Source organism: Ornithorhynchus anatinus, chromosome 14 (assembly GCF_004115215.2).
Source record: "Ornithorhynchus anatinus isolate Pmale09 chromosome 14, mOrnAna1.pri.v4, whole genome shotgun sequence".
NCBI classification, from domain to species: domain Eukaryota; kingdom Metazoa; phylum Chordata; class Mammalia; order Monotremata; family Ornithorhynchidae; genus Ornithorhynchus; species Ornithorhynchus anatinus.
Window position 1 is genome coordinate 43,996,839 of NC_041741.1, and position 26,430 is coordinate 44,023,268.

General features: G+C 48.5%; 1 protein-coding gene and 1 long non-coding RNA gene across 3 annotated transcripts; one reads left to right on the top strand and one right to left on the bottom strand.

Annotated features, from left to right (window-relative positions):
* The first annotated feature begins 6,747 nt into the window (after positions 1-6,747).
* NCF4 (neutrophil cytosolic factor 4) lies at positions 6,748-24,116 on the top strand. Of its 2 annotated transcripts, XM_029078570.2 has the most exons (10): positions 6,748-7,045; positions 8,870-8,954; positions 9,486-9,639; positions 11,397-11,467; positions 14,932-15,059; positions 16,787-16,844; positions 18,957-19,055; positions 21,937-22,067; positions 22,197-22,262; positions 23,797-24,116. In XM_029078570.2, exons 1-10 carry the CDS (start codon positions 7,014-7,016, stop codon positions 23,993-23,995), a joined length of 1,023 nt encoding a protein of 340 aa, XP_028934403.1. In that variant the 5' UTR covers positions 6,748-7,013; the 3' UTR covers positions 23,996-24,116. The 2 variants fall into 2 exon arrangements, with proteins under 2 accessions (XP_028934403.1, XP_028934404.1); XM_029078571.1 differs by lacking the exon at positions 18,957-19,055.
* Positions 18,531-19,384, bottom strand: LOC114816419. The gene is made up of 2 exons (XR_003764192.2): positions 19,276-19,384; positions 18,531-18,650 (listed from the first exon to the last, which is right to left on the bottom strand). It is a non-coding gene; the product is annotated as an uncharacterized LOC114816419 (long non-coding RNA).
* Positions 24,117-26,430: the final 2,314 nt, after the last annotated feature.

The window sequence follows — 26,430 nt, forward strand, 5'->3', positions numbered from 1 at the left end:
TAATTTCTCTGTGCCTCAGTTACCTCATCTGTAAAATGGGAATTAGGACTCGAGCCCCGTGTGGGACTACCTGATTACCTTGTATCCACCCCAGTGCTTAGAACAGTGCTTGGCACAGAGTAAGCACTTAACAAATACCGTCATCATTATTTTTAAGTAAGCAATGAATCAATCTCCATCAGTGGTACTTATTGAGCACTTACTATGGGCAGAGCACTGTATGAAGCGCTTGGGAGAGTACAGTGCAGCAGAATTAGCAGACACGTTCCCTGCCCATGAGCTCACAGCGTTTATTGAGTGCTTATTCTGTGCAAAGTATTGTACTAAACACTTAGGACAGTACAATAAATACTATTGAATGAATACAATAGAATGGGCAGCCCTGATCCTGATCTCCCAAGTGCCGAGAACAGTTTTCTGCATACAACGATTGGTCCCAATGGGTCCCTTCTAACCAGTTCCAGTTGACTGGGGCCACTTCCTTTTCCCTCCACTCTAGAATTTTCGTAGTCCCTTTCCCCGCCCCCGGACCCCACTTTCCTGGCGCTGCTCATCTTGGATTGAGGGAGGTACCTTATCTTGTTTAGCTTTCTATCGAAATGGATTGCTTTAATCCATTATCCAGAGGATTTAGCAGGACGACGATGGGGTCTAGACTGTAAGCTCGTTGTGGGCAGGGAATGTGCCTGTTATATAAAAAAAGTGAGCCCCCCCCCCCCCCCCCCCGTGGGACAATCTGATTACCCTGTATCTACCCCAGCGGTTAGAACGGTGTTCTGCACATAGTGAGCGCTTAACAGATAGCATAATTACTATTATATGGTACTTTTCCAGTGTTTAGAACAGAGCTCTGCACACAGTAAGCGCTCCGGAACTATAATTGGTTGATGGTGGGATGCTAATTAGTGGGTGATTTTGAAAGCCAGATCCATCACTCCAGCAGGAGGACTCAGTTCAGTCGCCAGGTGGCAGCAAAACCCACTGGCAAGACCCCCTGGAAATCCAGAATTCTGGAATAATAGGTTTGGGGTTTTTTAAATTTGATTTAGGGACACATTACTAGTAATCCAGAAAACCCCCCAACAACCCCTAACCAAGAGGAAGCAGTGGGTCTAGTGGAAAGAACACAGGGCTGGGAGTCAGGAAACCTGGATTCTAATCACTTGCCCGCTGTGCGACCCTGGACAAGACACTTAACTGCTCTGGGCTTCACGTTTCCTCATCTGTAAAATGGGGATCCAATACTCATTCTCCATCCCCGTTAGATTGTGAGCCCCCTATGGGTTGGTCTGATTGTACTGTATTCATTCATTCATTCAATAGCATTTATTGAGCGCTTACTCTGTGCAGAGCACTGTACTGGGCGCTTGGAATGAACAAGTCGGCAACAGATAGAGACGGTCCCTGCCGTTTGACGGGCTTACATCTACTCCAGTGCTTAGTACAGTGCTCTGAGCATTGCAAATGCTTAACAGATAGTACTATCATCATTATTATTCTCATTATTATTACGACAATATCCTTCACACAGTTCCTTCCCGTTGCCTCTCTCAGTGACAGGCCACTGGACAGTATGAACCAGTGCTCCGATTCCATAATGACATCGCCGATCTTGGTAGGTTCCAGACAAACCTTGGTGAAGAGATTACTCTCTACGCGGCATAGGATTATTCCCTCTTGTTTCCACCAAACGGACATATCTGGACTCTGATGTCCGGGTGTGGGGCAGACCTGCCAGAAAAGCAGATCCCACCTCTGCCACTTTGTCTGCTGTGTGACCTTGGCCAAGTCACATCAATTCTCTGGGCCTCAGTTACCACATCTGTAAAACGGGGATGAATACTGTGGGCTCCATGTGGGACGGGGACTGTGTCCAATCTGATTAGCTTGCCTCTACCCCAGAGCTTAGAGCGGTGCTTGACACTTACTAAGTGCTTAACAAATAATGTTATGATGATGATGATGCGATCACCATATAAGTTCATTTCTTCTTTTTTTATAACGGTATTTGTTAAGTGCTTATGTGCCAGGCACTGCACCAAGTACTGGAATAGGTACAAGGTGGAACAGAGTCCATGTTCCAAATAGGGCTCAAAGTCTTAATCCCCACTTTCCAGATGAAAGGACTGAGGCACAAAGAAGTGAAGTGACTTGCCCAAGGTCACCCAGCAGAAAAGTGGTGGAGAGGGGATTAGAACCCAGACTCTCTGACTCCCAGTCCCATGCTTGTTCCACTAGCCCACGCTGCTTCCCCAAATCAGCATGGGACTTTCCCATTCCTCTAAACACCATCTCTTCCAGGGCCTTTACACAGGGCTTTCCAACCCTCCAGTCTAGACTGTAAGCTCACTGTGAGCGGGGAATGTTGGTTTACTGTTATACTGAACTCTCCAAGAGCTTAGTACAGTGATCTGCACACAGTACGTACTCAAGAAATACAATTGATTGATTAACTGATTATGTTGGCTTGATTGATTTTGCTGGGAAATCAGCTTGGCCTAGTGGATAGAGCCCAGGCCTGGGAGACAGAAAGACCTGGGTTCTAATCCTGGCTCTGCCACTTGTCTGCTGCACAACCTTGGGAAAGTCTTCTCACTTCTCTGGGCCTCAGTTACCTCATCTGTAAAATGGGGATTAAGACCATGAGCCCCATGTGGGACAAGGACTGTGTCCAACCTGATTAGCCCGTATCTACCCAAGTGCTTAGAAAGGTGCTTGACACATAGCAAGCACTTAACAGATACCATCATTATTATTGTTATTATTATTATTGTTGGCTTGGTCTGAGAAAGAGGGAGAAACACAGTTGAAGGGGACAGAGGGAAGCAGCATGGCATAATGAATACAGCACGGACCTGGGAGTCAGAAGGTCATGGGTTTTAATCCCGGCTCCACCATTTCTCTGCTGTGTGACCTCGGGCAAGTCTCTTCACATCTATGGGCCTCAGTTATCTCATCTATAAAATGGCCATTGAAACTGGGAGCCCCACGTGGGACTGGGACTGTATCCGACCCGATTTGCTTGTATCCACCCCAGGGCTTAGTACAGTGCGTGGCACACAGTAAGCACTTAACAATTCCTATTATTATTATTATTAGTAGTAGTACTATTATCATGGGACAGAAGGGGAAGAAAACATCCTTCCGTTTCCAAATCATCTCTCCCACCCTCCGCCCCTCTGATCTGGTAGCAGCAATACCAGAGAAGGAGGAACGATCCTCATAGCCTGGCGCAACCCAGAAATCTCCGGCCTCAAATTACACCACATCAGAGCTCTGGGCCTAAAATTAGCAGGAGAGTTTTAAATATGAGGCGGAACTGTCTCATTCAGCAAAATTCCAAGAGGAGAGAGAAGCAGAGAGGAAAAAAGGAAGAGGAAAGGAGAGTGTTTTATTGTGTTTTTACTGGGCCCAGAGCATTGTACTGAGCACTGGGGAAAGTAGAATAGAACAGAGTTGGCAGGCACGTTCCCTGACCACAAGGAACCTGATCACTTTGTAACCCCCCCAGCGCTTAGAACAGTGTTTTGCACATAGTAAGCGCTTAGCAAATACCAACAGTATTATTATTACAGATGAAGGGGAAGGGAACAGGGAACAGAAGCATAACCAGCGTATCCTAGTGGGACGAGCACAGGCCTGGGAGTCAAAAGACATGGGTTCGAAACCCGGATCCACCACTTGTCTGCTGTGTGACCTTGGGCAACTCATTCACTTCTCTGGGACTCAGTTTTCTCATCTGTAAAATGGAGATTAAATCTTACTTTCTCCTACCTAGATAATGAGCCCCCTGAGGGACCGGGGCTGTGTCCAATCTGAGCATCTTGTATCTACCCCGCTGTTCACTGCAGAGCTTGGCACATGGTAAGCACTTAACAAAAATGCCATTTTAGAAAAAAAAACACCAGAAAAACAACTTTTCTCCAGGGCCTTCTACTGTCTCTCTCTGCAGGACTGGGATCTGATTCCTGGCTAAGTCATTGCAGCGGACCTGAGTCCGGAGGTTTCCTCAGTTAATCAATCCAAAAATTGTAACTACCGAGTGTCTATTGTGTTTGAGACACTGTACTGAGCACTCACGTCTGCCTCCTCCATTAGGCAGAGAGGGCAGCACTGTGTAGTGGATAGAGCATGGGCCTGAGAGTCAGGAGGTCATGGGTTCTAATCCCAGCTACACCATTTGTCTGCTGTGTGACCTTGGGCAAGCCACTTTACTTCTCTGGGCCTCAGTTACCTCATCTGTAAAATGGAGATTAAGACTTTGAGCCATCTGTGGGACTGGGACTGTGTCCAATCTCAGTATCTCATCTCTACCCCAGTGCTTAGTACAGTGCTTGACACATAGTAAATACTTTTTCAGTGGCCCTAGCACCACTGACTGAGCACTTTTCTCTATGGCACAGTTCAGCCTGGGCCCAAGCCCCTTTAATAATAATTATGATATTTGTTAAGCGCTTACTATGTACCAAGCACTATTCTAAGCGCTGGTTAGATACAAAGTAAATCAGGTCAGACACGGTCCCTGTCCCACATGAGGCTCACACTCTTAACCTCCGTTTTAAAGATGAGGTAACTGAGGCCCAGAGAAGTGAAGTGACTTGGCCAAGGTCACACAACAGACAAATGGCAGAGCCAGGATTAGAACCCACGACCTCTGATTCCCAAGCCGGGCCCTTGCCACTGGGCCATGCTGCTTTCCTTTGAGAACATACTGTTCTCTTTGAGAGTAAGTTATCGGGCAGAGGCAGTGAAGGAGCTGTTTTGCCCCCACGCAGGGCCCAGAGTTCAGAAATTCTTCTCTCTCAACCTGCCTGAGTTCTGGGTGAATAAGATTGGCCCTTGCTGAGCCCGGGCCTGAGAGAGTCTCCTCACCCAATGGACTAGTTTCTAGGATAGCCTGTTTTCAAGGTGATCCAGAGTCATTTCCCTTGGGGTTTCTGGGAAAAACAGGGGGATTGGGGTCTCAAAGAGACCCATTGATGGTGCAAGACCAATGACCCACCCAGGTCAGTTCTCTGTCTCTGACATTTTGGAGAAACCAGGTAACAGTTGCCCTCCTGGATGTCTATCCAAATGGTGAGGGTTAGACAATCTAACACCTGCAGCTTTTCCCTGGCACATGCCTAACTTTTCCTTTAAGAACCCATGATGAATCAGTCCCGCTTGAATTTATCCACACCCTACTTGAATATACTGCTATTTTCGGTCCGTCCAACTTTCTGGTTGAGTCTGTCTCCAGTTTTATGCCAGAACTGCTTACTTAGCAAATCTGGCCAAGGAAGAAGGGCAAGTGAAGGTACAGCAGGATGCTGGTACTCACTGCCACTCAAATGCAATCTCTCTGCAGCTTATGAGGGCCCTCAGGAAAAAAAAAATCAGGGTATTAAAGAGAGTGGGGAGGTCTCATTCGGGGGGAATTTGGGCCTGAAAATCAGGCTGCTCGCACTCTATTTCTGCCTCTGCCACTGACTTGTTTGGGAGACTTTGGGCCAGTCACTTCTGTCTGTGTCTTGGTTTTTCCAATCTGTAAAATGCATCCAATAATAATGATAGTTAATAATAATAATAATAATGACGATGATGATGATGATAGCATTTAAGTGTTTACTATGTGCAAAGCACTGCTCTAAGAGCTAGGGTAGATACAAGGTAATCAGGGTGTCCCATGTAGGGCTCACAGACTTGATCCCCATTTTACAGATGAGGGAACTGAGGCACAGAGAAGTCAAGTGACTTGCCCAAAGTCACACAGCTAACAAGTGGCAGAAGTGGGATTAGAACCCACGACCTCTCACTCCCAAGCCAGGGCTCTTTCCACCAAGCCACGCTGCTTCTTTAGCGATTATTTTAGGGATTAGTTAACGATTATGGTATTTAAGTACTTACTATGTGTCAAGCATTGTTCTAAAGCTATAACTCAGCCATCGTAGCTGTGCATCTGCCTCCAAGAAGGTGTTCTATAAAGCTTATTGGGCAGACACCCAAAAGGGGATTTGAGATGTTGCAAAGAAAGGGGGTTATGAAAAGAGAAAGAGCCACAAGGCAAGAGAAAGTGGCAGGAAGAGAAGAGGAAGAGGGGAAACTCCAATCAGAAGAGAAGATGAGGTGTCAAATTGCTTGAAGGAAAGGCCGGAATGCCGCAACTCAGCCACCCAATTGGCACATAATCCTTTGTCCACCTTCTTCTTCCTTCCCCTCCCTCAGGGGTGGACTTGCCAGGCCATTGGGTGGGTCTATGGCTCTGTGTGTGTGTGTTGGGTTTTGTTTTTGCTATTTGTTCAGCATTACATGCCAGACATTGTTCTAAGTGTTGGGCTAATCAAGTGGTTCAGTGTCTTAATTCTCATTTTACAAATGAGGTAACTGAGGCCCAGAGAAGTGAAGTGATTTGCCCAAGGTCACACAGCAGATAAGTGGCGGAGCCGGGACTAGAACCCACGTCCTTCTGACTCCCAGGCCCGTGTTCGTTCCACTGGGCCACGATGTATGTGTGTGAGAGTGTGTGGTAGGTTTACACACTACACACCAGGTGGGAATGACTGCCCAGGTACCGAGTTCTTTATTCCTGTGGCCTCTGCTTGTTTTCAGTTTCAGTCTGGCCTGTTTCTCTTCTCTAAATCGGCATGGGAATCGCAACCCGCCCAAGGCGACAGAGCTGGGGGATGCAAATTTTCCTCTGGTGAACACTTCCTCAATTGTGGTGAAAGGGGGCGGGGGCTAGGGTCCTCCGGAGGAAGGCGGGCCCGTGCTGAGGCAAAAAGGAGGGGACCATTCCATCTGGTAAACACCCCAACCGGGCCCAGGAAAATCCTGTCTAATCGGCAGAGAGAGAAAGAGAGTGGGCCCCGGGAGCCCGACTGCAGTGCCAACGACCTCCATCCCTGGGCTGACAGGGCCCTAGCTGGAGCTTGAGGGAGACTACCGGAAGACAAGGGAAGGTCTGGCTGTGCTGGACTGGAGGGAGAAGGGCCTTCCAGGCCTCTATTTTGGTCCCTCCGGACTCCTGGAGAGCCATGTCTCTTCCCCGACAACTGCGAGATGAGAGGTGAGTGGAGGACTCCAAAATCTGGACTACCATTACCTTTTGCCTCTCCGGGCCTCTAACTCTGCCCAGATTTCCTGCTACCTCCTCCAGAGAGCTTCAGCTCAGGAGGTAGGACAGGATGAGAGAGAGCACTGGGGAGCTAGGGTGAGTGAGGTTTCCTCTCGGGCTTGGAAATTCTTGGAATGGTGTCTAGCCGTGGAGTCTTTTTTCCCTGAAAATAGAACTCGACATCAGCTCCCGGGTAGACCACCCCACTTCTGAGAAAGACCCAGAACGTCAGCCTTCTCCAAGAGGCCTGGAAAATTGATTCTTGTTTTGGAGTCTGGGTGAGGAAGGTGCATTTTCATCACCCTTTTTGACCTGTCTGCCCATTTCAAATGTAGACCCCCAGGGCCCCACCCAGGGTCAGCAGAGGCAGAGCTGAAACGGGAAGGGCCCAGCTGCCGCCTTGACCCAAACCACTCACTGGAACTTTCCTTTCCATTAGATTCGGAACAAAGATGCAAATACTGGGGCTGAAAGAAACTCTGTTGACTCTGTACTTTTTCAAACAGATATTGGGTTGCCTAGGAGCCACCAGGCCTGGAGAGGTGAAAGGGGAGGTCAAAAGGCAGGGCTCTTAGAGGAGAGGGAGTTCTTTCACTTGGGAAACATATCAACACAGAGAAGCAGTATGGCCAAGTGGATAGAGCCTAGGCTTGGAAGTCAGAAGGATCTAGGTTCTAATCTCAGCTCCACCACTTGCCTGCTGTGTTGACCTTGGACAAGTCACTTAACTTCCCTGTCCCTCGGTTACCTCATCTGTAAAATGGGGATCAAGACTGTGAGCCCCATGTGGGACAGGGATTGTGTCCAACCTGATTAGCCTGTATCTACCCCAGTACTTAGGACAGTGCCTGGCACATAGAAAGTGTTTAACAAACGCCATTAAAAATAAAACAAGAGAACCAAAAAAATCCCTGTGCAAGCTGTATTAGAGAAGACACTGTACTAAGTGCTGGGGTGGATATAAGCAAATCGGTTGGGCACAGTCCCTGTCCCTCCTGGGTGTCAGAGTCTTAATCCCCATTTTACAGATGAGGTAAATGAGACACAGAGAAGTTAGGTATCTTGTCCAAGGTCACACAGAGGACAAGTGGAGGAGCCGGTATTAGAACCCAGGTCCTGCTGAATCCCAGGCCCTGGATCTCTCCATTAGGCATGTTGTTTCTCTAATGTTCATTTATGCCAAGGTCTCATCTTCATTTCCCAGTGCCAGTCCTCCCATTCTTTACCATCCTCCCTACTCTCCTGTCACTACGTGGCAAGCACAAATCGGGGCTCCAATCGACTGATCGATAGTATTTACAGAGCACTCGTTTGGGGGAGAGCACTGTACTCCTCTCAGCATTAACCCGCAGGAAGACGAACAGCCAAAAGAAATGAGACACAACATGATTTCTTTGAGGTCAAGGGACTTCACAGGAGTGATTCAGGGATGGAGACGAAAAGTCTATGCACCTTTTTTTTAATGACACTTCATTAAGTGCTAACTGTGTCCCATGCACTGTGCCGGGGTAGACAGAAATTAATCAGGGTGGATACAGTCCCTGCCCCACTTGGGGCTCACAGTCTAAACAGGTGGGATTAAGACTTAATCCTCCTTTTCACACATGAGGAAACTGAGGCCCAGAGAAGTGAAGAGACTTGTCCAAGGTCACACAGTGGAAAAGTGGCAGAGCCAGGAATAGAACCCAAGTCCTTTGACTCCCAGGCTCCTTCTATTTGAGCCTCATTGGCCTCCTTGGACTCCTTAGCCTCTAACCCTCTCCTTTGGCCTTTCAGTGATTTTGACCAGCTCCCGGACGATGTGCCTATCTCAGCCAGCATTGCTGACACTGAAGAGAAGAGAGGTTTCACCAGCTACTTCGTAAGTAACTGATTCCCTCCTGGAGGCTAGGCCGGGCCTCTGCTCAGGGCTTGAGAGAGAGCAGCCCTTTCAGCCTGCCCTCCCTCCTTCCATTCCCAAATGTCCCGCCCTGACTGGAATCATATCTGACCCCCCCAATTTGCAGCGATCTTGCCCATATTTTGGAAACGCCTCTCCCCCTCTTCTGCCGCACCTCCCCACCAGACTGGGAGCTCCTGGAGGGCAGGGATCCTGTCTAACGACTCGATTTTACTTCCCCACGGGCTTAGCCCGGTGCTCAGCACACGGTCGGCGTTGGATAAATCCCACCGGTTGAGAAAAGTGACCGGTCTGTGCTCAGTCCCGTTTAATCCAAGGTATCCGTCAGGCAGTACTATTTTGTGGCAGTGGGATCAGGGTGACTTACACATAGGAACATCTTGAAAAATGAGGAGGAGGACGGTGGGGAAGGGCAGGGGAGTCCCTTTCCCCTACCTGTCGATGGCCCAGGCTCCATTCCGCCACTGAGCCGGACTTGGCTTCCCTCTTCAGGTGTTTATCATTGAAGTGAAGACGAAAGGAGGCTCCAGGTATCTCATTTACCGTCGTTACAGCCAGTTCTACGCTCTGCACACCAAGCTGGAGGAGCGGTACGGTCCCGAGAGCAAGACCAGCCCCTACGCCTGCTCTCTCCCCACTCTTCCGGGTAGGCTGCCGGGCCCTCTAATAATGTGCTTTTTATTAATAACTTACACTATGCCCCTTACTGGACTCCCTGAGGAATAATGGGGATTGGGTCAAATTCCCACCCGTGTATTCCCTCCCAGCGCTCAGAACAGTGCTCTGCATGAAGTAGGCACTTAGTAAATCTATTACTACTACTAAGCACTGGGGTAGATGCAATCAATCAGTGGTATTTACGAAGCGCTTACTCTGTGTAGAACACTGTATTAAATGCTTAGGACAGTGGAACAGAGCTAGCAAGATAATCGTATCGTCTTGCACACAGTAGGCGCTCAATAAATACATTGAATGAATGAATCATCATATCACCTGTTCTCTCTCCTGTTTAGTTTGTGAGCCCCATGAGGGACAGAGATTGTGTGCAATCTGCTTAACTTGTAACTGCAGTGCTTAGGATGGTGTTTGACACATAGTAAGTGCTTAACAAATACCCTAATAACAATATCAGACACAAACCCTTTCTCATATGGTTCTCATAGTCTAAGGGAGAGGGAGAAGAGCATTGAATCCCCATTTTACAGGTGAGGAGACTGAGGCAAAGAGAAGTGATTTGCCCAAGGATGTGTTAGAGCCTGGATTAGAAGCCATGTCCTCTGATTCCCAAGCCTGTGTCCTTTCCAATAGGCAATGCTGTACCCCCTCCTGCCTCTCCCCCCACATCCAGCTTTCCTCCTTACCCACTTCGGAATCATTCCATACCTCTAGGGAGGGATGATATTTGTTTAGCGCTTACTATGTGCCCAGCACTATACTAAGCATTGGGGTAAATACAAGATAATCAGTTCAGACACAGTCCCTGTCCTACCTGTAGTTCACAGTCTAAAGCGGAGGGAGAACCAGTATTTTATCCCCACTTTACAGATGAGGAAATGGAGGCACAGAGAAATTAAGTGCCCCTCTCCCCCCACAACCCAAGGCCACTCAGCAGGCAGGCGGTAGAGTTGGGATTATTTATCTTGATGATGTTGTCTTGTTTTTGTGTTGTTCTGTTTTGCTTTGCTGTCTGTCCCCCCATTTAGACTGTGAGCCCACCACTGAGCAGGGATTTTCTCTATCTGTTGACGAATTGTACATTCCAAGCGCTTAGTACGGTGCTCGACACATAGTGAGCGCTCAATAAATACGATTGAATGAATGAATGAATGATTGGAACCCAGGTTGCTTGGCTCCCAGGCCTGTTAACTTTCCAATGGGCAACACTGTTTCCCATGCTGTTCCTCGGCTGATAGCTCCCCAGGAGAAAGTCTGTGTGGTCACTTGTGATTCTGGGCTTTATACACTGGATCTGCTCTACTTTTCCAAGCACTTAGTACAGTGCTCTGCACAGAGTACATGCTCAATAAATACCATTGATTTTAAAACAATTCTTTATGATATTTGTTAAGCTCTTACTGTGTGTCAGGCACTGTACTAAGTGCTGGTGTAGATACAAATTAATCAGGTTGGACACACTCCCTGTTCCACCTGAGGCTCACAGTCTTAATCCCCATTTTATAGATGAGGTAACTGAGGCACAGAGAAGTGGAGTTACTTCTCCAAGGTCCCTCAGCAGACAAATGGCAGAGCCTTAATTAGAACCCAGGTCCTTCTGACGCCCAGGCCTGTGCCCTAACCATTAGGCCATGCTGACTGATTGATCGATTGATTGGTCTAGTTCTCCAACCTCCTGCTCTCCACCCGAGATACTAACCGACTGCCGATTGCTGCTCTTTCCTCCAGCAAAGGTTTATGTCGGTGTGAAACAGGAAATTGCAGAGAACCGGATTCCTGCCCTCAACTGCTACATGAAGGTAATGCCCAGCCCTTGGGCCAGAAAGTACACCGACCCTGGCCCTGGGCTAGTTGCTCAAGCCCCATGTGTGTCACTAAAGGAATCTTTTTTTTTAATGGTATTAGTTAAGCGCTTAATAGTCAGTCCATCAATCATATTTATTGAGCTTTTGTTGTGTGCAGAGCACTTTACTAAGCACTGGGGAGAGTACAATATAACAAACACATTCCCATGAGTTTACAGTCTAGAGGGGGCTTACAGTCTAGAGAACACACAGAGAAGCGGTGTGAACTAGTGGAAAGAGCACCGTCCTGGGAGTCAGAGGATATGGGTTCTAATCCTAGCTCTGCCACAAGTCTGCTGGATAACCTTGGGCAGGTCACTTACCTTCTCCATGCCTCAGTTACCCCATCTATAAAGTGGGGATTAAATCCTACTCCGTCCTACTTAGACCGTGAGCCCATGGGGACGAAGACTGTGTCTGACCTGATTAATTTGTATCTCCTCCAGCACTTAGAACAGTGCTTGGTACATAGTAAGTGCTTAACAAGTACCTTAAAAAACAAAAACAAAACACTGTTCTAAAGGGCTGGGGGAGATACAAGTTAATCAGATCGGACACAGTCCCTGTCCCACATTCATTCATTTATTCATTCATTCATTCAATTGTATTTATTGAATACTTACTGTGTGTAGAGCACTGTACTAAGCTCTTGGAAAGCACAATTTGGCAACAGACAGGGACAATCCCTACCCAACAATGGGCTCACAGTCTAGAAGGGGGAGACAGTAAACAAAACAAGTAGAAAGGCATCACTACCATCAAAATAGATGGAGCTCGCAAGTCTAAGTAAGAGGGAGAACAGGTATTTAATCCTCATTTTACAGTTGAAGGAACAGAAGCAGAGAGAAGTTAAGTGACTTGCCCAAGGTCACTTGGCAAGCAATTGGCAGAATTAGAATTAGAACCCAGGTCCTCTGACTCCTGGGCCTGTGCTCCATCCACTAGACCACACTGCTTCTCCTAGTCCATCTCCTACCCACCCACCCATCCCCTAGCAGAGTGATTCGGAAGACAAACAAAAGCATGGCGGTAATCCGCAGGCAGAAATTCCCTTCAAACGGTCTCATCAGAACGCCTTAATCTCCTCCATCGGAGGGTCTCGATTTCTGAACTCCTTCTACCACATTCATTCATTCATTCAATCGTATTTATTGAGCGCTTACTGTGTGCAGAGCACTGTACTAAGCCCTTGGAAAGATACAGACAATCCCTACCCGAGAACTGGCTCACAGTCTAGAAGGGGGGAGACAGACAACAAAACAAACAGACAGGCATCAATAGCATCAAAATAAATAAATGGAATTATAGATATGTACACATAATTAATAAAATAGAATAATAAATATGTACATATATACACAAGTGTCGTGGGGCGGGGAGGGGCGTAGAGCAGAGGGAGGGAGTCGGGGCGATGGGGAGGGGAGGAGGAGCAGAGGAAAAGAGGGGCTCAGTCTGGGAAGGCCTCCTGGAGGAGGGGAGCTTTCACCGGAGTGACACTAAACTTCACGCAGGAAAATGACTTTTCTGTCTTTATTTTTGAGCTTTCTCGGTGAGAGGCTCCTTCATCATTTTCATCAACAGCTCAGGTGGAGAGGGAGTGATTTTCTGAAACTCGAACTCCGTTCTCTCCGGCAGGGGGCACTGTGACAATAGAGAACCGGTCGGTAGATGGAGAACGGAAAGGCTCTTGGGGCTAAAATTAATCATTGTGCAATTTGCTAAAGTGCGCACTAGGTGCCAAGCACTGCGGTAGTAGATACAAGATAATCAGGTCGGACACGGTCCCGGTCACACACACTTACAGTTTAAGTAGGAGGGATTCACTGAGGCCTAGAGAAGTAACTTGCTCAGGTTCACACTGCAGGCAATAGGCCGAGATCAGGATTAGAACCCGGGTCCTCTGCTCCAAGGCTTGTGTTCTATCCACGGGGTCGTGGCTCAGGGGAAAGAGCACAGGATTGGGAGTCAGAGGTCATGGGTTCTAATCCCGGATCCGCCACTTGTCAGCTGTGTGACCTTGGGCAAGTCGTTAATTTCTCTGGCCCTCATCTGTAAAATGGGGATTAAGACAGTGAGCCCCATGTGGGACAACCTGATTACCTCGTATCTACCCCAGCTCTTAGAAAGCCTGTCATTGGGCAGGGATTGTCTCTATCTGTTGCCGAATTGCACATTCCAAGCGCTTAGTACAGTGCTCCGCACAGAGTAAGCACTCAATAAATACTATTGAATGAATGAAATTGACATGCCTAGTGGGTCACTTAGGTCTCTCCAGTCAGAGAAGCAGTGTGGTCTAGGGGAAAGAGCATGGGCCTGGGAGTCAGAGGACCTGGGTTCTAAACCCATTTTCACTATTTGTCTGCTCTGTGACTTTGGGCAAGTCACTTAACTTCACTTTGCCTCAGCTTCCTCATCCGTAAAGGGGGATTAAATCCTACTCCTTCCTATTTAAACTGTGAGCCCTTATGTGGGACGTGATGATCTTGTATCTACCCCGGGCGTAGTATAATGCTTGACACATAGTAAATAGTAAACAAAATACCACAATTATTAGAGTGTGAGCCCCATGTGGGACAGGGACTATGTCCAACTTGATCAATGAATCAATTGTATTTATTGAGCACTTACTTTGTGCAGAGCACTGTATTAAGGGCTTGGGAGAGTACACTATAACAATATAAGACACATTCCCTGCCCACAGTGAGCTAACAGTCTAGAGGGGGGGCAGACATTAATGTACATAGAAAATTATGGCCGTGTACCTAAGTGCTGTGGGGCTGAGGGTGGGGAGAAAATATAACTCTATTCATTTAAACTGATGCTATTGATGCCTGCTTACTTGTTTTGACGTCTGTCTCCCCACTTCTAGACTGTGAACCCGTTGTGGGCAGGGATTGTCTCTGTTGCTGAATTGTACTTTCCAAGCACTTAGTATAGTGCTCTGCACACAGTAAGCGCTCAATAAATACGATTGAATGACTAGATGAATGAATAAAAGGAATAAAGTGCGACACAGAGGGAGTGGGAGAAAAAGAAATGAGGACTTAGGGAAGGCCTCTTGGAGGAGATTTGCCTTCAATAAGGCTTTGAAGTTGGGGAGAGTCACTGTCTGTTGGATATGAAGAGGGAATGCGTTCCAGGCAAGTGGTAGGACGTATGCGAGAGGTCGGTGGTGAGATAAAAGAGATCCAGATACATCAAGTAAGTTGGCATTAGAGGAGCGAAGTGTGCGGGCTGCGTCGTAGTAGGACAGCAGTGAGGTGAAGTAGGAAGGGGCAAGGTGATTGAATGCTTTAAAGATGATCTTGACTATCTTGTATCTACCCCAGAGCTCAGTACAGTGCATGGCACAAAGTAGGTGCTTAACAAGAACCATTATTATTCTACTTTCTCCCCGTCCTCTATGTCCCCCGATCCAGAACCTGCTGTGTCTGCCCACCTGGCTGCTGATGGACGAAGACGTCCGCCTCTTCTTTTACCAGTCATCCTACGACGCTGAGCAGGTGCCCCAGGGTCTGAGGCGGCTGCGGCCACGCACGCGCAAGGTGTAAGTAGAGCGACCAGCCCGCCGCCCGGCTCTACACCCGACACTCCGCTCCTTCCCCCTGACCCGTCCACCCTCCCTCCCCCGACTTTCGTCCTGTCCTTCCATCTGGGTCTGACTCAGCAACGGATGCTTTTATCTCCTATTTCATTCATTCATTCATACAACAGATTTATCAGAGCGCTTACTATAATAATAATAATGGTATTTGTTAAGTGCTTACTATGTGCCAGGCACTGTACTAAGCGCTGGGGTGGATACAAGCAAATTGGTTTGGATACTGTCCCTGTCCCATGTAGGGCTCACACTCATCCCCATTTTACAGATGAAGTAACTGAGGCACAGACAAGTGAAATGACTTGCCCACGGTCACACAACAGACAAGTGGAAGAGCAGGGACTAGAACCCATGACCTTTTGACTCCCGGGCCTATGCTCTTTCTACTACATCATGCTGCTTCTCTTTGTGCAGAGCACTGTGTTAAGTGCTTGGAAGAGTACAATAGAACAATAAACAGACACTTTCCCTGTCCACCGTAAGCTTACAGTTTAAAGAGAGTTTACAGTCTGAAGAGACCTTACAGTCTAGAGGCCATTTTTGGCCTCTCGGGTTGGACTCGCACTCTCACCTTGCACTTCAGACTTCATGCCCACCTGCGGGGGCACACAAGGACCTGAGGCAAGTGGAGAGTACAGGGGTGCCCCCCTCACCAGAGAATCTCTTCAGGATCACACAAAAACATGCTTCCACAGGACATGATGTCATCACTGTGCGTGAAGCAGCGTGGCTCAGTGGAAAGAGCCCGGGCTTGGGAGTCAGAGGTCATAGGTTCTAATCCCGGCTCTTCCACTTGTCAGCTGTGTGACTGTGGGCAAGTCACGTAACTTCTCTGTGCCTCAGTTCCCTCATCTGCAAAATGGGGATGAAGACTGTGATCCTCACGTGGGACAAACTGATGACCTTGTATCTACCCCAGTGCTTAGAACAGTGCTCTGCACATAGTAAGCACTTAACAAACTCCAACATTATTATTATAACACATGTGCTATCAAGGGCGTCTCCTGGTCGGCCTGAGGGAGGGCTGCCAATGACCAGGCCGGGGGCTCCTTTCCTGAGAGACAGCGTCCACCACCGAGGCCTTCAGGGCCAGAGAAGACAGGGTGACATCCGGCAGGCCGGGGTCCCCCTTGTCCTACCTTGTTCGAGTTAGCTCACTTCTCATTGACACAAGAAGAGTAATTCCTCTATCCCTCCCTCTGGCCATAATAATAATAATAATGATGGTATTTGTTAAGTGCTTATTATGTGCAAAGCTCTGATCGAAGCGCTGGGGGCGATACAAGGTGATTAGGTTGTCATATGTGGGGCTCACAGTCTTAGTCCCCATTTTACAGATGAGGGAACTGAGTCACAGACAAGTTAAGTGAGTTGCCCCAAATCACACAGCTGACAAGTGGCAGAGCCGGGATTAGAACCCAAGACCTCTGACTCCCAAGCCCTTTCTCTTTCCACAGGGCCATGCCGGCCATCACTCAGTCAGTCAATCGTATTTATTGAGCACTTACTGTGTGCAGAGCACTGTACTAAGCGCTTGGATTGGAAGTTGAGTGATTTTGGGGAAGAGAGAGCTTGGAGCTCCTGTTGATGGAAGGAACACAGCCTCATTTGACCTCCACCGGGCCGAGAGAGAGCAAAGCACCCAACTGTCCTCTCTTTGTTTCTTTCCTCAGCAAGAGCATCTCCCCACAAAGCCCTAGCTTCGACCGCTTGGCAGCTCCACGGGCTGAGGTGAGTCTTCGGCCTACTTCAGCGCTTAGTACAGTGCCTGTCACGTAGTAAGCGTTTAAATACCGTAATTATTATTACTCAGAGCAGATGGCTCTCTCAGGGCCCAGACTTCCTTCTCTCCTGAGGGGAAACAGAAACGGTTTGGAGGGGGCAGATCTGGAATCAGGAGTCAGAGCTACCCGTTTCTTTTGATGGTATTTGTTAAGTGCTTACCAAGTACCAATCACTGAACAAAGCACTGGAATAAATACAACCTAATCAGGTTGGACACAGTTTCTTTCTCACATAGGGCTCGGAGTCTTAATTCCTATTTTACAGATGAGGTCACTGAGGTAAAGAGAAATGAAGTGAAATGCCCAAGTTCACACAGCAGACAAGTGGCAGAGTTGGGATTAGAACCCAGGTCCTTCTGACACCCAGGCCAGTGATCTTGTATTCAGATTCTTCTATCAAGACCTCCCTATCTGTTCCCTAATTCTGTCCTGTTTATTTCAGGAATGGGAATGGGTAGGATACCTACCTAGCAACAGTAATAATCTTGGTCTTTGTTAAACACTTTGTATCAAGCACTGGGATAAATACAAACTAAAAAAGTTGGCCTCAGAGCCTGTCCCACAGGAGGCTCACAGCTTTAAGGGGGAGGGAGCCAAGATTATGAATCCCCACTTTACAGATGAGAAAACTGAAACCTGGAGAAGGGAGTGACTTGCCCAAATCCACAGGAGGTGAGTGGCAGAGATAGGATCAGGACCTAAGTTTCCTGACACCCAGTCCTAAATTGTTTCTCACTAGGCCACACTGCTTCTCTGCTTCCACCTTTTTTCTACCTTGTACTCTGAATGGGCACAGTCACTAAATCACTGTGGCCAAGTGGCTAGAGCGAGGGTCTGGGAATCAGAAGGACCTGGGTTCTAATCTCAGCTCCACCACCTGTCTGCTTTGTGACCTTGGGTAGGTCACTTCACTTCCCTGGACCTCAGTTACCTCTTCTGTAAAATGGGATTTAAGATCGTGAGCTCCATGTGGGATATGGACTGTGTCCAAGCCGATTAGCTGGTACTTACCCCAGAACTTAGTACAGTGCCTGGCAAACAATAAGCCTTTAACAGATGCCATGATTAAAATTTAAAAAAAAGAAAAAAAAGATTCTGTTCAGGCCAGCTTGGGACCGCCATGCCCAGAGCAGGGCCACAGAATAATAATAATAATAATAATAATAATAATAATAATAATAATCATTAAACTCTTACTATGTGCCAAGGATTGTGTTAAACTCAGGAGTAGACACAAGATACCCAGGTCCTAGGTGGGAATCCTAGTTTAAGTAGGAGGGAATATAGGTGTTGAACCTCCATTTTACAGATAAGGGAACAGAGGCCCAGAGAAGAGAAGTGACTTGCCCGACAAGTGGTGGAGTTGGGATTAGAACCCAGCTTCCCTGACTCCCAGGCCCCCACTATTCCAACTAACCATCCTGATTTTTGCTTCCCCCTCATCACTGTTAGGGGCACCCCACTCCCCTCAGGCAGCCATGAGCACCACCGGGCCCCTGAGGTGACCTCACAGGAAAGGTATCCCCTTTCTTGTCCCGCGGAGAGGTCAGTGACCCCAGATATACGATTGTCCTTGAAATCAACAGGATGGAAGGAGGGAAAAGATCATGGGGCCTGGATGGAGGAAACTCAATACCAGAATGCAACTCCTTTTTTCTAAATTTCAAGTGAATTCTTGGGGATTTTCCACTCCCAGGCACGGGTTTCTTCTTGGGGATTTTCCCCCGGGGTGATGTTTCTGTGGGGAAAATCCCTGAGAAGAAATGAAAAAGTTAGAAACAGGTCGCTGAAACCCTACCCCTCCGTGCTTCACATTTCTGCCACCTGGAATGTGGGCAGCTCCTGTTGCATGAATGCTCCCAGTGCACAACTGCTCCCCGTGCATAACTGCTCCCAGTGCACAGCTGCCCCCAGGGCATGGCTCCTTCAGGTGCACAGCTTCCCCGGGTGCACGACTATTCCCGGGTGCACGAGTGCTCCCCAGTGCACGACTGCCCTCACAGCACGACCGTCCCCGGTGCCCGGCTGCGGCCGCTAAGCCTATCGGACCTTTCTCCAGGCCCTGTTCAGTTTTACTGGGAACAATCAGCTTGAACTCAGCTTCAAGGCCGGAGACCTGATCTTTCTGCTCAGCCGGATCAACAAAGAATGGTTGGAGGTGAGCGCAACAGAGGGATTGGGAGACTGGTTGGGGAAACAGACAGCAGTGGAGCTCAGAGACCCCCAGAAAGGAGTTCTTTCCATCCCTTCCCCCGGGGAGGAAGGCTAGCGTGGCCACCTCTCCTCCCCACCCTCATCGTGCCCGCCTGACAGATTAGGTTCTGTTGGGTTCAGCCGCTCAGATCTTTCAGTTCAGAAGCTTGGTTTTGAGACTACACCTGGTGAGTGCTGCCTTTTTTCTCTCTTCCATTCCTGGTGTCCCGCTGATCCTCCTGGAGCAGGGAGAATCACTCCAGCCTTAAAACTCAATAAATAATAATAATAATAATAATGATAATAACAATTATGGTATTTGTTAAGCACTCTATGCCAAGCACTGTTCTAAGTGTTGGGATAGATACAAGGTGATTAGATTGTTCCACATGGGGTTTATAATCTTAATCCCCATTTTCCAGATGAGGTAACTGAGGCACTGAGAAGTGAAGTGGCTTGCCCAAAGTCATACAGCAGACAAGTAGTGGAGCCGGTAACCCACGGCCTCTGACTTCCAAACCCAAGCTCTTTTCACTTATCCATGGTGTTATTATTATTATTGCTATTGCTAATAATAATAAAAAGTATGGTGTTTGTTGGGTGCTTACTATGTGCCAGGCACTGTACTGAGCACCGGGGTAGATATGAGCTAATAGGGTGGGACCCAGTCCCTGCCCCACATATGGTTCACAGTGTCAATCACCATTTTACAGATTAGGTAAGTGAGGCACAGAGAAGTAAGGTGACTTGCCTAAGGTCACACAGCAGACAAGTGGTAGAGATAGGATTAAAACCCATGACCTTCTGACTCCCAGGCCCATGCTCTATCCACCACACCTCTATCCACCGCACCATGCTGCTTCCCATGATGTTTTTTGTATGGTACTTGCTTAGCACTTACTACGTGTCAAACACTGTTCTAAGCACTGACACTGTTCTAATATTGTTATTACTATTAATGACAATAACAATAATAGCAATAATAATAATAGCACCAAATTGTGGGGTTTGTTAAGCACTTACTATTTATATATATTAATATCTGTCTCCCCCTCTAGACTGTAAGCTTGTTGTGGCCAGGGAATATGTCTGTTATACTGTTATAATTGTACTCTCCGAAGCGCTTAGTATGGTACTCTGCACACAGTAAGCGCCTAGTAAATACGATTGACTGATGAACCGGGCACTGTACTAAGCGCTGGGGTGGATACAAGCCAATCAGGTTGGACACAGTCCCCGTCCCACTTGGGGCTCCCAGTTTTGATCCCCATTTTACCGATGGGGTACCTGAGGCACAGAGAAGTTAAGTGGCCTTAGAACCCAGTTCCTTCTGACTCCCAGGCCCAAGCCTTGTCCACTACCATTGATCGAATGATAGCTTACGGGACCCTGAAGAGTCCAGCCTCGTCCCCGGTCCCGAGTTGAAAAGGAGCCACCCCCAAACTGACCTGGGTCCTGGTGGTCACTTCTAGGGCAGATCTAGAGCAGCTCCAGGAGTTCCCGATCTGAACTATACACCCAAATAGGACTAGAGCAGATCTAAGTTTGAGTCAGTGGGATTTACTGAGTGCTTACTCTGTGCAGAGCACTGTACTAAGCGCGTGGGAGAGGACAATAGTGGTAATAGCCACGGTTCCTGCTGACAATCTAGTTTTGAACTCAACTGCTTTCAGGGGTCCCCCAATCTGGGGTTGACCCACCCCACTGGGGCTTCCCTAAAGTCACCGGGCCGGGCCGGCACCGGGCCGAAACCAGGTGAGCCTCTCGCGGGAAAGGGAGGAGACACCTCCACCTGGGCGTCTAAGGGGAATAATCAGACCTCCAGGGTGGTGGCAGGGTGGGTGGAGGGTTCTCTCCCTGGTGTTCAGTTTCACCTCAGAACCCCGCATCACTGCCTTTATTTCATAAGCTGATTCCATAGAAGCGATAGGGCCTCTCTGGGTCCTCTTTAGAACAAGGAAATGCATGCTTCATTGAGATTAGCCCGCTTCCTGTTCGAAGGATGCTCGGTGCACGCAATGACTCACCCAGGCCGGTCCATCGGGGCTGGAGGGAATCAGTGGCCCCCGCCGGTCGGAGCATCGGTGTATCCTGGATCTTCCCTCCGGGTCTGACTCCCGGACCCTCTCCCCCTGCCTGATGATCCCAGGACTGTGCCGCCAATGGTGCTGCCAGGCTCCCGGTTTCCAGTGATCATGCCCCATCCCCAAATCCTCCATTTCAGACAAGCTGGGGGAGAAGTGTCACGTCCCCTGGATCCGACACCGAGTCTGAACAAGAATCAAGCCAAAATAATAATAATAATAATAATAATAATGTCAGTATTTGTAAAGCGCTTACTATGTGCCGAGCACTGTTCTAAGCGCTGGGGTAGATACAGGGTCATCAGGTTGTCCCATGTGAGGCTCACAGTTAATCCCCATTTTGCAGATAAGGTAACTGAGGCACTGAGAAGTTAAGTGACTTGCCCACAGTCACACAGCTGACAAGTGGCAAGGGCTGGGATTCGAACTCATGACCTCTGACTCCCAAGCCCGTGCTCTTTCCACTGAGCCACGCTGCTTCTCTTGGTGAGGGCGGTATTAGGTAGAGCCTTCAGGGTATCGCAGAGCAGAGGCACCTTTATACTCGTCTCCCGAGGAAGATGGTGGGAGGGAGCACAGGCCTAGAGGAAAGGGTTCGTCATCACGGCTACCACTCTGGCACCTCTCTTCATCCAAATGACTAAAGTTCCTGCCCCCGTCGGCAAACCATCTAAAACAGGCAAGGCAAATAGTGAGGGGGCGTTTTCACTCACAATGCCATGGGGCCCTCCAACTGCCCTTCTCATCCACCGCTCCTCTCAGGGCACAGTCCATGGGGCCACCGGCATCTTCCCGCTCTCCTTTGTGAAGATCATCAAAGATCTCCCAGAGGAAGAGGACCCCAGCAACTGGTTGCGCTGTCACTACTATGAAGACACCGTCAGCGTCGTCAGGTACTGGTCTGGGGTGGAGGGGGGAAATCACGGCCTGCCCTCGCAAACTAACCTGCCTAAAGTCTCCTCAGGAAAGTCCCCTGCGTTATGTCTCCCATTTTTCCCTCACCCTTGTGTTTGCTCTCTTAGGGACATTGCCATCGAAGAGGATTTGAATAGCACCCCTTTATACAAGGATCTGCTGGCACTCATGCAGTAAGGAGAAATTACCTATTATGTTCTGTTGCTTCTCCCCCTTCCCCCCCCCCGACCTTTTAATGGTATTCACTAAGTGCTTACTATGTGCCAGGCACCTTACTAAGCACCGCTGTACATACAAGCTAATCAATTCGGACACAGTCCGTGTCCTGGGGTTCTGCCAACTGCCTGCTGTGTGACCTTCAGCAATCGCTTCAGAGCTCTGTGCCTTAGTTTCCTCGTCTACAAAATGGGGATTCAATACCTGTTCTCCCTTTTTAGGCTGTAAACTCTTTGTGGGCAGGGATCTTGTCTATCAAGTCTGTTGTATTGTACTTTCCCAAGGGTTCAGTACAGTGTTCTGCACACAGCCAGCACTCAGCACATATCACTGATATCTGTTAAGGTTTTCAGTGGGTCAAGCACTGTCCTAAGTGTTGGGGTAGACACAGTCTAGACAGAGTCTGCTAGACTCTGAGATGATTGTGAGCAGGGAATGTGTCTGTTGTTGCATTGTCCTCTCCCAAGCTCTTAGTGCAGGGCTTTGCACGTAGTAAGCACTCAATAAATACAATTGAATGAATGAATGAATGAACAAATTAATCAGGTCAGACACAATCCCTGTCCCACAGCGGATTCACAGTCTAAATGGGGAGAACAGACATTGAATTCCCATTTTACAGATGAGGAAAGTAGGCACAGAGCAGTAAAGTGACTGCCCCAAGATCACACAGCAGGCAGCTGGCAGAGCCAGGATTAGAACCCAAGTCCTCTGACTCCGAGGCTCACGCTCTTTCCACTAGGCCACGCTGCTCCTCTGACTGATCGACTGAAAGTCAAGTTCATCCTAAAGCCCCAGGAGACAATCCATCCCCTTGGCCCCTGTGCTGGGGAACTGCCGTCTCCAGGGTGCACATGCTGAGGAATCCTAGCCATGTCTCCAGCGTTGGGGTGGGAGTGGAATGTGAATGAGGAAGCCTGACTCTCTGTCTTGAGATCGGGGCCTCCCCAGCAGGAAGGACGAAAGGGCCCAGATGGGAAGGAATCGGAACACACAGACTAGGCTGAGTCTTCCCTCAGACGGAAGTGCATGTGTAGTGGCTAGAGCACGGGCCTGGGAGTCAGAAGGTCATGGGTTCTAATCCCGGCTCCGCCCCTTGTCTACTCTGTGACCTTGGACAAGTCACTTCACATCTCTGGGTCTCAGTGACCTCATCTGAAGAATGGGGATTGAGACTGTCGGCCCCACATGGGGCGGGGACTGTGTCCAAGTCTATTTGCTTGTATCCTCCCCGGTGCTTAGTACAGTGCCTAGCACATAGCAAGCGCTTAACAATACCATCTTTACTATTATTATTAAATGGGGAGGACGGATACGCCACCTTCCTCTCTGGACAGAAAGCGGATGCTCCTGGGAGAGGCGATTTCGAGCCCACCCTGAGCATCGGCAGTGAAGGTGGGTTTGGCAGCTGGGGGTGGTTCAGAACCCCGGTCCGGTCCCTCTCTCCCCATGGACCTCGGGTGACCACGGCCTCCCCTCTCGTCTCCCCAGGCGGGAGTTCCAGCGCAAAGATATCGTCCTCAACTACCGGGACCCCCAGGGAGACCTGGTGCGCCTGCTGTCTGACCAGGACGTGAGGCTCATGGTGAGGCAGTCCTCCCGCAACGCCCCCGTCCAGACCCACCTCTTCGCCTGGAAGCTGCACATCACCCAGCGAGATGACTTCAGCGTCTACAACACCTCCTCCTGAGACGGCCCGCCCCGACTGCTCGGACACTGCCGCTCTATACCGACCCTGCAGTCGTCCTCCCCTGATCGGCCGGTGGTACCGCTTGTTCCATGTGTGAAAATAATAATAATTATTATTATTATGGTACTTGTTAAGCACTTACTATGTGTCCACCACTGTTCTAAGCGCTGGGGTAGATACAGGTTCATCAGGTTGGACACAGTCTCGGTCCCACAAGAAGTTCACACTCTTATCCCCGTGAGGTAACTGAGGCTCAGAGAAGTGAAGTGACTAGCCCAAGGTCATGCAGCAGACATGTGGCAGAGGCGGTATTAGAACCCAGATCTTTCTGACTCCCCGGCCCACGCTCTAACCACCGATCCATGCAACAACACGTTCTCTGGTCTTCGGCTCCCTTTCCCTTGGTAGCATTTTTAGAATCTTAAGGATTCGGGCAAGGCCCTCACTGGGTCAGACCTTTGGTCCAGTAGTTTTCTGTCTCTGACGACCACAGTGGGATGCTTGAAGGGACTATGTGATGACTGCCCTCCCTTTCTTCTCCTCTCCTCTCGCTGTAATCGGTTCCAGGGCAAACATCTCCTCGTTGCCAGGGTGTACATCTTCATAATCACAATTGTCGTGCCAGGGTGTGCATCTTATTAATAATAGTGATAATAATAATAGTAATTGTGGTCCCAGGGCAGGTATCTTAATAATAACAATTATCATAACGATTGTGGTCCCAGGGTGAGCATCTTAATAATAATAATTGTGGTTTCTGCTAAGCACTTAGTATGTGTCAAGCACTGCACTAATAATAATAATAATAATTGTGGTATTTGTTAAATGCTTAGTACAGTGCCTGCTTACTAAGGCACTGTACTAAGCACTAGGGCGGATACAAGCAAATCGGGTTGGACACAATCCCTGTCCCACATGGGGCAAACAGTCTTGATTCCCATTTTACAGATGAGGGAATTGAGGCACAGAAAAGTGATGTGACTTCCTCAACATCAAGCAGCAGATGAACTGCGGAGCCGGGATTAGAACCCAGGTCCTTCTGACTCGCAGGCCCGTGATCTATCCACTAGGCTGTGCTGCTTCTCTTATTCCCCCTACCTCCTCTCTGAGAGCCTGGACTCTACTGGTACATGAAACTTGAAGTTAATCAGCATGGAAGCAGACATAAATTGGAAGGAGTTCAAAGAAAATCGGCTAAGAGGAAATGGTTTAAATTACAGCAAGAGAACTTGACTGTTAGAGAGAGATAAAATATTCAAAAAGCCTTCCAAGGGAATGGCCACTGTGGAGATCTTAAGAAAAAAAAGGAAGAGATAGCCATCTAGCGCACGGGCCTGAGAGTCAGAGGACCTGGGTTCTAATTCCGATTCCACCTCTTACCTGCTGTGTGATTTTGGCCAAGTCACTTCACTTTTCTGTGCCTCGGTTTCCTTCTCTATAAAATGGGGAGTCGATATCTTGTCTCCCTCCCCCTTAGGCCGTGAACCCATGGCCTAGTGGAAAGAGCACAGGCCTGAGAGTCAAAGGACCTGAGTTCTAATCCCAGCTCCGCCCCTTGTCTGCTTTGTGACCTCGAGCAAGTCATTTGACTTCTCTGAACCTCACAGTTACCTCGTCTGTAAAATGCAGATTAAGACTGTGAGCCCCAAAGGGGACATGGACTGTGTTCAACCTGGTTAGCTCGTATCTACCCCCGGCTTAGTACAGTGCCCAATACAGAACAAGCACAAATGTCATTTTTTTTACAAAAAGGGACTGCGTCTGACCTTATATCTTGTATCTACCCCACTGCTTAGTCAGGGCTTGGCACATAATAACCATTATTATTATTATTATCTGCCTATCCTGGCTGAATAAAATATACAACTGTATAGAGGCAGGAGCCTGGAACTTCTTTGAGCTTCATGATTCTGTGACTCTATTGCACGACTTGCAAGTCAGAGAACCTGAGTTCCAATTCCAACTCTGCCACATGTCTGCCGTGTGACCTTGGGCAAATCACTTCACTTCTCTGTGCCTCCGTACCCTCATCAAATAGAGATTCAATACTTGTCAGCTGTGTGACTTTGGGCAAGTCACTTAACTTCTCGGTGCCTCAGTTCCCTCATCTGTAAAATGGGGATTAAGACTGGGAGCCCCACGTGGGACAACCTGATTCCCCTGTGTCTACCCCAGCGCTTAGAACAGTGCTCGGCACATAGTAAGCGCTTAGCAAATACCAACATTAATATTATCTGTCCTCCCTCCTTATTAGGCTGTGAGCCCTATGTGGGACCTAATTATCTTGTATCCACCCCAGAGCCCAATACAATGCTTGGCACATGGTAAGCGCTCAATAAATGCCACAATTATTTATCGGCAATTCATTTTGCTAGGTCAGGTCAGGTTTACTGGAGAACTACTACTAAAATTTGTGTTTTCTGGAGATCCATCTC

Bases quoted from the DNA above. Each gene is read 5' to 3' on its own strand.
- NCF4 (XM_029078570.2), top strand. From the start codon at position 7,014: ATGTCTCTTCCCCGACAACTGCGAGATGAGAG. The intron at 8,955-9,485 runs GTAAGTAACTGA...TTCCCTCTTCAG, and splicing joins GAGGTTTCACCAGCTACTTC to GTGTTTATCATTGAAGTGAA. The intron at 11,468-14,931 runs GTAATGCCCAGC...CCCCCGATCCAG, and splicing joins CCCTCAACTGCTACATGAAG to AACCTGCTGTGTCTGCCCAC.